This window comes from Microcaecilia unicolor, chromosome 3 (genome assembly GCF_901765095.1).
Source record: "Microcaecilia unicolor chromosome 3, aMicUni1.1, whole genome shotgun sequence".
NCBI classification, from domain to species: Eukaryota; Metazoa; Chordata; class Amphibia; order Gymnophiona; family Siphonopidae; genus Microcaecilia; species Microcaecilia unicolor.
The window spans coordinates 452,225,638-452,238,188 of NC_044033.1; the positions used below are offsets into that span (position 1 = coordinate 452,225,638).

A 12,551-nucleotide genomic window follows, 5' to 3' on the forward strand; every position below is an offset into this window, starting at 1 on the left:
TGTCATAAATGGAACTTAGAAACCTGGTTTAATTTCTAAATATGAATTCTTCATTAATGAATACGTGAAAAGGAATTAACAATAAAAGGCACAGTCCTGGGATTAGTGAAAAAAGAGAAAGACAAACTTCCATTATTCTTTGTGCGGTTTTGTCTTCTTCTCCCCTGTTTGGCTTTGCAGTCCTGGTAGCAAATGCACTACAGTATACTAACCTCAATCCCCCACGATATTCAGCTGGTGATGGTCAGTGTTTTTATAAACATTTACCGTCGCTCGTTAACTTAGTCTCCAATATTCAATGCCGGGCCATGACTGAGCACCAGCACTAAATATTGGAGGCTAAATGTGGGCAGGCTTGGCGCCAGAGTTTATGCGGGCTGGGCCAATATTCAGCTGGGACCTCATAAGAGAGTTATGCGGATGCTGGCACTGAATATCAGGCTGGCACATGCATAACTATATTTTGTTGCTAAAGCCCTCCTGAACCCCCTCCCGGCCTCTCTAATACACCCTTCCTCCTTCCCACCGACTGTGATGCCCTAAGCTCATCCCCTCTCTCCTGAAAGAACCCCCCCACCCTCAATGTCTATGTAGCCCCCCCCCCCCACTGGGCCTACCTGTCTCTCTGGTGGTCCAGCAGGGGTCTTTGGGAGCAGGAGTGCAGCCCCCTTGCTCCTGCCCCTTTATGGCCCCATTTTGAAATGGCTGCTGCAATCTCTTGTGGCAGCTCATTGTATTATGTGAAGTACAGCGAGAGGTCATGGCAGATATTTTAACAGACAGCTGCAAGGGGGCAGGAATGAGGGGGCTGCACTCCTGCCACCAATGACCCCCACTGGACTAGCAGGGAGACAGGTAGGCCTGGAGTATTAGAAAGGCTGGGTGGGGGTTCAGGAGGGATTTAGCCACAAAAATTGTTGTTCAAGTGCTGGCCCAATATTCAGTGCCAGCACCCGCATAGCTAAGCAGCCTAATTTAGGACAGCTTTTGAGCCCACTTCTTTAGATCTGTGTTCAGCTATTATGAAAAGAATTTTTAAAATAGTTGTATTGATATTCTATTTTAATATTTATTCTTAATTTGTTATGTAAGTCACATTGAACCTGAGCTTTCTTGGAAAAATGTGGGTAGAAATTTCACCATAAATAAATAAATAAATAAGTGAAGAGAGCAATCTACACAGAGAGACAGTTACAACTTAACCATCTTATGTGGCAGATTAGATGAGCCATGGTGGTCTATATATTCCATAATTTATTCTGATAATATGGTGCTATGATATTGAAAAGAACTTAGTTAGCTGTGGCACCTACTGCATTTTTGATATGACATCTAAGTCCAGCTTTGAACGTTTTGCTAAATTCAAGTGGCTGTTTGCTAGATGTCTTTTGTGCTCTGTGCATTTATCTTTTTGGTCCATTAAAAAAAAAAGTGTAAGTGAAAAACACACAAAATCAAGCCATTAGGATGTAGGAGCTAGCATTCTTAGTAGACTGGCCACACAGACATCCCAGGAGAACATAGGTACACATGCTCCCAGGCACACATCTCACTGTTGCTCCCTTATCTTGTCTGCTGAGCCCCCCAAACCCACCCCAAACCCACCCCAAACCCACTTTCCCCAACTGTACACCACTATAATAGCCCTTATGGGTGAATGGGGCACCTACATGTGGCTACAGTGGGTTTCTGGTGAGTTTTGGAGGGCTCACAGTTTCCCCCACAAGTGTAACAGGGAGGGAGAGGTATGGACATGGGACCACCTGTCCGAAGTACACTGCATCCACCACTAGACTACTCCAGGGACCTGCATGCTGCTCTAATGGACCTGAGTATAACATCTGAGGCTGGCATAGAGGCTGGTAAGTAATGTTTTAAATCACATATTTTGGGCGTGGGAGGGGGTTATTGACTACTGGAGAAGGGGAGGTAATCCTGATTCCCTCCAGTGGTCAACTGGTCATTTAGGACACTTTTTTTTTTGGCTTATTCATTAATAAAACAGGTCTAGACCAAAATGTCCAACTTATAGCCCTGGATGTTTTTGTTTTGTTCCATTATGGCAGAAAAACGCCCAAGTGTTAGGGACGGCCAGATACCTCCCTTAACATGCCCCTGACATGCCCCCTTGTGATTTGAACACACTTCTGATGGATTTCATAGAAAAACATCTTAAAGCTAGATTTGAAAATACCAACTTGGAGGTTTTTGTGAGAAAAACGTACAAATGCAGACTTACGCCACTTTTTGGATGTTTTTGTCTTTTGAAAATGAGCCCCATTGAGGAATATAAGACAGAGACATATGGGGCTAGATTCTATATATGATGACTAAACTCTAGACACGTCCCATTTATGTGCTGGAATTTATACATGCCTCTTTTTGGAATATGCCTAAAAAGAAGCGTGCTTAAATTCTAATTATTGCCAATTGGTGTTGATAATTGGTTATTATTAGCCAATTATCAACACTAATAGGATCATTAACTAATTAAGTAGTGCATGTAATTGGCCCCATGCACAATTTAATGCATGCTACTTGGTGCACCATATATTGAATACAGGGGTTGGGCCCTAAAGTGACTGACTGGGTTAGAAACTGGTTGAGCAGTGGTGTGGCATAGCTAAGTGGGGCCACAGGGGCTTGGGCCTGCCAAATTTCCTATGGGCCCCTGGTTTTGCTGGCAAGGGTCCACAACCCCCGCCAGTTGAAGCCTTATCCAGCGCTGGTCTCTGCGCTGCCTTACTCTGTTTTTCCCTCAAGTCCAGCACGCTCCTTTTAGTGAAACTGAGCATGCTTTAAGAAGTTAAACACAGGAGAATTTATATATAGCTTGCAGTTTTAGGATTAATGTTGATAAAACTAAAGAAGGCATTTTATATTCCCTTTATGTAACTCATGCTGTATTATGAAATGGGTTGTTTAAACAGTTTCTAGTAGACTGGTGAATGAAGGAACAGTACAAATTAAATGTAAAGAACAAACTAAAAAATGTCCATGTTTTTAATATATGTTTTGTGTTGAATAATGAAATGTTGCTCTTCGACAAATATTCAGTCTGCTCTTTGCATCTATCTGGTGCATGAAGGTGCAGGAGGATGCAAGAGGCTTAATGAGAGTGAGTGGGATGAGTTAGGGGGGCAGAGTGGAAGACTGCATCAGGAAAATGGCCGAAAATGGGAGAAAATACATGGCTTGATGACTTTGAGACTGGTTCACTGTTCAGTTGAGATAAATAATATTAGCCATACTAATAAGTTGTATAGCTATGTTACACTACTGTACTGTTTTTGATACAAATGAAATGTGTATATCAGAAGTTCTCAACCCAGTTCTTGAGACTCACCCAGCCAGTTAGGATTTTAGGATACCATACATGAATATGGATAAGATAAATTTGTACGCACTGCCTCCACTGTATGGAAATCGATCTGATGCGCAAGTCCACCGAGAGACTGGGCTGGGTCCGGGGCAAGGCCGCCCCCTCTGAGGTCGCTGTTGTCACCGCCCCCCTCTGTCCACCACCGGGCCAGGCCCCCCCCTGAATTCAAATCATAAAGACTCACCTCGACCTCGCTCCGTGTGAAAGAAACGCAGCAGTGGCAGTCTGCAGATCGCCTCCCTTTGGGCCTTCACTCCCTGTGTCCTGCCCTCGCGCAAGTTACATCAGATGAGGGAAGGCCTGAAGGAAGGTGATCTGCAGACTGCCGCTGCTGCGCTTCTTGCACATGGAGCAAGGTCAAGGTGAGGCGCTATGATTTGAATTCAGGGGTGCCCGGCCCGGTGGAGGGCAGAGGGGGGCGGGTTGAGGGGACAGTGGCGCTGGGCCCCCCCTTGGAGGCCCGGGCCAGGGAATTTGGTCCTCCATGCCCCCCCCTCTCGGTGGCACTGCTGATGCGTATTCATTGAGGTTATCTTGAAAACCCGACAGGCTTGGTGTGTCCCGCGGACTAGGTTGAGAACCTCTGGTGTATATAATTAGTCCCCTCAAGTTGTGTTCAATGAAAATTACCATGGAATAAATAAACAAACATTTCATTACACAAAACAGAAGAGGCATATATTTAAATTAACCTGAGTATTTTAACATTGCTTTCTATAGGGGTGCATGACTTTTGGGTGCCACTTTTTGGGTACTGCCATTAGGGCACCCATGACTTTGGGGCACCACTATACTTCCCCCCTACCCCACACTGACCTCTGGTACCAGGTGCGTATCCTTGGAGCAGAAGGGAGATCATAGCTGCCCCAGGCAATGCCTATGGAAAGACAGAACAGGACCCTCACCTGCACTGCCCAGCAGCTATGATCTTCCTTCTGCTCTATGCAAGCACAACTTGCACTGGAGGTCAGTGCAGCACCCAAAGTGCAGAGGAGGAGGTAGGAGTACAGAGAGGACTTTTATATGTTGCCATTTGGGTGCCCAAAAGTCCCAGCACCAATATATATATAGGCACCCAAATGGCAGCACCTATACAGTGGCATCCATACAAGTGCACCCAATTGGCAGTGCCTAAAGTCCTTCTTTGTTTCCATAGATCAATTAATGATAAAGCTCTCCACAATCGTATTTTGATAGTAAGTATAAAAGATGATGACATTATTTTTATTGATCCTGTACAGGACATTGTTTCCCATTGTCATAGAATGGAAGAAAAACATCACTGAGTAAATCAGACCTATTGTCACAGAAAAGGAAGAATCGTCTAGATCAATATTATTAGTTGATGGCATGATTACCATCTTAACAGTGGTAGAAAAGGCAACAATTTTGGACCAGAAAAGTGTTTTTCATTTTGCACGTCATGAATACAACTTGCCTCATAATTCATAAATCCATCTTGCTTAACGGTCTAATCAATTTTTTCCAGTAAACTACATACATCCTATACAGATTGCAATTTTATTAATTTTTTTTTTATTGTTGTTACAAATCAATTTCCGCCCTCATTTGGAAAAATGAATATTGATATGAGTAATTTATGTTTTCCTCCAGCTGCTGGCTCATTTGATTTTACAGTTACGACTTAATCTGAAATGCATCTGGAACCCAATATTCAAATAGAAAAAGAAATTCTCACTTAATTGAATAGGCTTGAGTCAGAAATCAGTTAAATTTTGTGCATAAGCAAAATAAAACCTAGCATTAGGAACATATGGTTGGTCAAAATATTGCAGCCCTTGGAAAGCCCCCCAGTTTTGGCTTGGGAGTTAACTGGGCATTTTCAGCGGTACCATCTGGTTAAGTGCTGTTGAAAATGACTGATTAGTACCGGGCAGGCACTAAACGGCTTATGGTCGTTTAAATCATTCTGAAAATCGGGCCCCTTGTTCCCGCTTTGTGCCCATGGCAAGTTTTAGAATTAGTGCAGAATACATGCATAAAAAGAATGTGTGTTTTTGTTCTAATGTTAAATCATTTGAAAGTTGCCCCTTAAAGGGGGGGGGGGGGATTCTATATATGGAGCCTAAAAAATCCATGCAGAAACCATTTTCGCCTAAGCATTTTCTATAAGTGGTGCCTAGATTTACGCTCGGTATATAGAATATGCTGAGTTAATATCCCAGGGCCCAAAAACTATGCACGTCCATTTACACTAATGAAAATGCCCATTTCCCCACCTTTACTATAAATCTACTATAAATCACTTTTATAGCGCTACCAGTCATACGCAACCATACCCCTTTTTGTCTGCACACATTAGAAGTTAGGCACAGTGCATTATAGAATACGCTTAGCGAGTTGTGTGTGTAAATTCTAAGTATTTCCAATTAGTGCTCATTATTGCTTGTTAAGAACTGTTATCAACGCTAATTAGCTTGTAAAGCTAATTAAGTTACATAGAATCTGGCAAGGATCATCCCTAGACGCACTATATATAATCCAGGGGTAGGAGTGCTTCTTAAGTATGCTTTACAAATAGTCAGTTCCTCTGCATTACCTGCATGAGCAGATGCCTGACACAGCTCCAACATTTAACACAGCGGATTTGTAGTTACTGTACAGTAAGTGCAAAATTGTACTGTTCTTTAGAAAAGTGCAAAGACTAAGGGACACTGGAGGAAGTTACATGAAAATACTTTTAAAATAAATAGGAGGAAATATTTTTTTACTCAACGAATTGTTAAGCTCTGGAACTCTTTGCCGGAGGATGTGGTAACAGTGGTTAGCATATCTGGGTTTAAAAAAGGTTTGGACAAATTACTGGATGAAAAGTCCATAGTCTGCTATTGAGACAGACATGGGAAGTAACTGCTTGCCCTTATATTCCTATGGGTGTCTCGGTGTTTATCGCTTGCTGATTTCTACTGTCAGCTAAAAATGCTACTGTGGCTTAGTAAAAGACACCTATAATGATGTACTAGGGATGGGCATGGGGTAAAATCTTTATGTCATTATATTTAAGAATTATGACATTTCTTTCATTTCATTTTCCCATATATATACATTCAGGTCCAGTAGGCAGTTTCCTGTCTCTTGAGGACTTACAATCTGTTTGTACGTAAGGCAAGTGGAGGGTCACATTATTTGGCCAAAGTTGTAAGACATAGCAGTGGGATTTGAACTCTGGCTTCTCAGGTTCTCAGCCTGCAGCGCTAACCATTAAACTACTCTATCACTCTGGGATGGGAAATAATACAAAATGATACAACCAGTGCATTTTTCTAGCAAAAAAGGTGCCGGTACTCAAATGCCGGGCCATTCTTCAGGGGTGGGGTGATCACTGAGGGACCCATCCCACAATATCCAGGCCCCCTTCAACCAGTCACAGAATCCATGACAAGGCAGAATTTGTGTGTAGAGCCTGAGGTCTTTCATTAAAACTTGGGGACCATGGGTCAATTTTAGCAGACAATGGAAAAGGTGCCGGTACGCAGTACCCCCGAGTACCCCCTCACAAAAAAGCCCTGGATACAACTAATATTGTTGATGTTCAAGTGTTGAATAGGAACATAAATGATGTTTCTATACTGCTCAATAATTCAAGAGCTCACATTTCAAATGGATAGCAACATTTCATTTTTCAGTGATCATGTATATTAGATATTTTGAAAAGGACATCAGTAATTTAATGAACATATTTCCGGTGCAGGTTGTGCAGGCCAGTGGGTCTGGATGTGGCGACCGTGTATTGCTCAGCGAGTTGGTGTTCATCAGTATTTTGTGGATGGCAATGGGTGGACTGGCTAGCTTGTGTGCAGATATCTATTGGGTGAGTGCTGTCGGGCTTGGGGGGTTTGGGCGTCAGCTGCTGCTGGTCAGTTGGGTGTTGCAGCAGTGATGGCAGGTGTCCACTTGTATCTGTGGCTCTGGCACAGGCCCCAGAAGTGTACAGGTGCAGTGCGGGGCAGTGTGGGCATGCATCTGTGTACCTGACCGTGGTCCTGGAAGCACAAGTTGTCATCTGTTTGGCAGCTGGGATGTTGTTTTGAAGCAAATTTGTTTTGGGTGAGTGGGGTGGTTTGGGTTTGCTTGGTTGGGGAAGTGTTGTGGCCTAAAATGTTCCGGTGGAGGGGCGGGGAAACCCGTATTATCAAAACAAGATGGACGTCCAACTTTCATTTCAATAATACGGTTGGGAAAGCCCAAATCCTGAAATTTAGGTTGTCCTTAGAGATAGTCATCCCTAGACTTGGTCATTTCTGACTTTCGGTGAAAATGGAAACCAAGGACGCCCATCTCAGAAACGACCAAATGCAAGCCTTTGGTCGTTGGAGGAGCCAGCATTCGTAGTGCACTGGTCCCTCTGACATGCCAGGACACCAACTGGGCACGCTAGGGGGCACTGCAGTGGACTTCACAAATTGCTCCCAGGTACATAACTCCCTTACCTTGTGTGCTGAGCCCCCCCAACCCCCCTAAAACCCACTACCCACATCTGTACACCAGTACCATAGCCCTTAGGGGTGAAGGGGGCACCTAGATGTGGGTACAGTGGGTTTCTGGTGGGATTTGGAGGGCTCACATTTACCACCACAAGTGTAACAGGTAGGGGGGATGGGCCTGGGTCCGCCTGCCTGAAGTGCACTGCACCCACTAAAACTGCTCCAGGGCAGTGGCTTAGCAAGGGCGGGACGGTGGGGGCGGTCCGCCCCGGGTGTCAACGGGTGGGGGGGGGGTGCTCCGCTCCATCCATCCACACCCCCCCTTGGCATGGAACTGCCTTCCCCCCCCGAAGCAGTCCCCACCTGCCAACCATGTTCCAGCTCCGTCCACCCCAGCTTGGTGCCTCGCATCTGCAGCACTGCTGTAAAAAGAAGAAAATTGCCTCATTGTCGGCCCTGCCCTCACTGTGTCCCGCCCTCGAGGAAATAGGAAGTTATGTCAGAGGGTGGGACACATTGAGGGAAGGGCCGACGACGAGGCGATTTTCTTCTTTTTACAGCAGCGCTGCAGATGCGACGCGCCACGCTGGGGTGGACGGAGCTGGAACTTGGAAGGCAGGTGGGGACTGTGTCATGGGGGGGGGGGGGTGAGCAGTGGCGATCCGCCCTGGGTGTCAGGCAACCACGGAACGCCACTGCTCCAGGGACCTGCATACTGCTGTGATGGACCTGAGTATGACTTTTCAGTCTGGCATAGAGGCTGGCACAAAATATTTTTAAAGATGTTTTTGAGGGTGGGGGGGGGGTTAGTGACCACTGGGGTAGTAAGGGGAAGTGATCTCCGATTCTCTCCAGTGGTCATCTGGTCAGTTCGGGCACCTTTTTGTGCCTTGGTCATAAGAAAAACAGGACCAGGTAAAGTTGTCCAAGTGCTTGTCAGGGACGCCCTCTTTTTCCATTATGAGTCGAGGACGCCCATGTGTTAGGCACGTCCAAGTCCCGCCTTTGCTACGCCTCCAACACGCCCCTGTGAATTTTGGTCGTCCCTGCGACGGAAAGCAGTTGGGGACGCCCAAAATCGGATTTCGATTTTACCGATTTGGGCGACCCTGTGAGAAGGACGCCCATCTTCCTATTTGTGTCGAAAGATGGGCATCCTTCTCTTTCGAAAATGAGCCTGATAGTGCAAATGCTGATGTTATGGTGCTTATTTTAGAAGTGCCATTCAGGGTTTAGATGTGCTTTACAGCAAGGGATATTTTCTAAATTACTAGTGGAACTTGAGATGTCCCAGCATGGACTGTCCCAATTTCAAATTTGAACATCCATTTTAAAATGTTGTTCTGCATATCACCACTGAACTAAACTAAAATTGAAAAAGATATATTACATTGTAATTATGATATAATGTAATTTCATTATTTCATATATTTCTGTTGGTAAGCCAATACCCAATGTGTGTTACAATAAATAATTAAAAACATAATACAGTAATAATAGATGCCTTAAAAACATTCCTTACTTTGCCTTTGAAGTATAAACTTTCCAAAGTCTTTTAGATATATTTCTCCTTGATAATTAAATACTTCTTTAACCCCTGAAGAAACCTAGAGAATATAGGAAGGTAATTTGTTGTAAACAGAAAAAAAATCATTGCAGCAAAGAGTACAAAAGCAAAATTTCTTCTTATACCATATTAAATGACTGTACATTCTTTTTATTTATTTATATCACAGTTTATATACTGCTTTATCTTACATTCTAGACAGGTCACAGGATATCACATCCATAATTTCAAACATAGAATATCTGACATCATGCCTGGTACTTGTCACATCCAGGTTATAGAAAGGTGCTCTGAGTGAGCAGATCTCCACTTAATGGAGATAAAAAGTCACAGTGGGTATCTTTATGACCCTGCAGTGCTTACAATAATAATAAAAAAAAGAACAACCAAAAATTTTAAAAAGATGTAGTGGAACTTGAACAGGTAGATTCTGGATCTTTGTTCTGTCACTCAGCCAGCTGCTTTTATCATAGGTTATTGCTACTGTACAAATGGATGCCTGTGTGGCTAGTTTATAATATGGATGTTCTTCTGCTGCCACATAGGTGCCCATGTCTCTTGTTTTTCCCTGTTCATAATTTGGATGTTTCAGTTTGTAAAATGGATGTTTATGCTGGATGTTTCTAACACATGGACATCCATTTCCGTGTGCAGCAAATGACAAAACACAAGTGAAGTTTGGCAACTTTAGTGTTGTAGATTACTTTATTGTATCATGCTCCAAGTGAGGGTGCTGTGCAGCTCAGCGAGGAGGGGAAGACATCTTGGCTGGTAAGTCGAATTCTGTCAGCAGCACTTGGGGATGATATATGGTTATATATAACCCATAATGTTTGGCTGCCTATATGGCTAGAATGGTGGAAATTTGTCAACCAGTGTTTAAGCATGGGTGACTGGGGCCCGCCCAGAGTGGCTGGGGCAGCTCTGGCCACCTTGTTTTACAGACTGAATGGATTTTGGGGGTCTTGATCTGCCACCATTTACTGTGTATTTTAGAACAGGCTGTATACTGCTCTAAAATATATGCACAATGAACATCCATTTGTGACATACTGACTGGGGCATCCACATTATGAGCTGGATGCCATTTCTAAAATGCCCCTCCACATGTTTTTATAAACTACACATACAAAACCAACATATAAAATTTATACTTGATGTGGTGTTGTAAATTTTGGTGTTCAACTTCATAGAAATCCAAGGGCACATGTAAATCATGAAGCTGCCTAGGCTGTGCCCAAAAGTTTCCCTCACATGCCTACATCTGAGTTGCACACAAGCTTTCAGGTTTTTGACTTCAAATGTACTTGTATGCAGGGATAGTTTTATAAGTGGCATTTTAAGTGCCTATTCTGTCATATATCCTTGGAAAACCTTTATAAAATTAACCCTATAATCAATGTTGCTACATATATGTAGAGACCCGTGACTACCTATGGCTGTATGTAAAGCAGCAATATTCAGCTGTTATACATATGTAGTTGAATGTTTTAATTTACGACAGCCTATTTTCTGGTAAATATTAAACCACATGGAGAGGCATTTTCGAAAGAAATGTCTAAATCAGAATTTGGATGTTTTACAAAGACGTCCAAATTCCAAACAGAAAAGAAGGTCATTTTCAAAAAAAGATGGATGTCTATCTTTATTTTTTGGCCATTTTCGAAAAAAACAAAAAAAAAAAGCACCCAAGTGTAAAATTTCCAAAATCAAGCCATGGGACGTAGGAGGAGCCTGAATTTTAGTAGACTGGTCCCCCTGACATCCCAGGACAGCAGTAGGGCACCCTAGGGGGCACTGTAGTGGACTTCATAGAATGCTCCCAGGTACACATCTGACCATTTCTCCCTTACCTTATGTGCTGAGCCCCCCCCAAACCCACTACCCCCAACTGTACACCACTACCATAGCCATTATGGGTGAAGGGGGCACCAATTTGTGGGTACAGTGGGTTTCTGGTGAGTTTTGGAGGCCTCGCAGTTTCCTCCACAAGTGAACAGGTAGTGGGGGTATGGGCCTGGGTCCACCTGTCTGAAGTGCACTGCAACTACTACTAAACTACTCCAGGGACTTGCATGCTGCTGTAATGGACCCGAGTATGACATCTGAGGCTGGCATAGAGGCTGGAAAGTAGTGTTCTTCAACACACTTTTTGGGGGTGGGAGGGGTTAGTGACCATTGAGGGAGTAAGAAGTCATCCCTGATTCCCTCTAGTGGTCATCTAGGGCACCTTTTTGTGCCTTATTCTTAATAAAAACAGGTCTAGCTCAAAACATCTAAGTTTTAGCCCTGGGCATCTTTGCTTTGTTCCATTATGGCTGAAAGATATCCAAGGAACGCCCAAGTCCCACCTTGAACACGCCCCTGACACGCCCCCTTGAGATTTGGACATCCTTCTGACGGACTTCAGAGAAGGACGTCCAAAAAGAGGTTTTGATAGTACTGATTTGGACATTTCTGTAAGATAAACGGCCAAATGCTGACTTATGTCACTTTTTGGACGTCTATCTCTTTTGAAAATGAGCCCTATCTATCTATCTATCTATCTATCTATCTATCTATCTATCTATCTATCTATCTATATGTAGCTAGATGGAACATCTTCTCTCCAAATAATGCCAGAATATTTAGGGGTGTAGTTATTAACATGGGCCACCAGTAATACATGTTTTTTCACCACCAACTCATGCGATTTTAGCATAGGCCCCATTTTATGCAACAAGATCTAGTTACTAATTATTAGGGTTAACAGATGAATAATACATCTTAATGGTAGCCCATGTTGATAACTTCCTTCCTTAAATGGAACTTTTTGTGGCACTATCCATGCAAAACTAAATACAGCAGATGTAAACAAGTATAACACATGACATACAAACACTGCTGTTATTATAATTCACTCAAGAAGGTAACTTTGAACCATCAGAGGCGGTATTCCACAATGTTTCACAATTTAAATGCAGTTAGCTTAGCGGGGTTTAAAAAAGGTTTGGGTGGCTTCCTAATGGAAAAGTCCATAGACCATTATTAAAATGATTTGGAGAAAATCCACTACTATTTCTGGGATAAGCAACATAAAATGTATTGAACTTTTTGGGGATCTTGCCAGGTATTTGTGACCTGGATTGGCCACTGTTGGTTAGCCACTAGTGGTTCA

The 12,551-nt window shown here is 43.4% G+C and overlaps 1 protein-coding gene across 1 annotated transcript in view; it reads right to left on the reverse strand.

Annotated features, from left to right (window-relative positions):
• The window catches only part of CSMD1 (CUB and Sushi multiple domains 1), a 2,896,277-nt gene that overhangs the window by 7,462 nt on the left and 2,876,264 nt on the right, over window positions 1-12,551 (reverse strand). Inside the window, exon 68 of the mRNA XM_030195161.1 lies at window positions 9,350-9,434. Within this exon, the coding sequence (XP_030051021.1) occupies window positions 9,350-9,434 (85 nt within the window). The remainder of the gene's footprint in view (window positions 1-9,349; window positions 9,435-12,551) is intronic.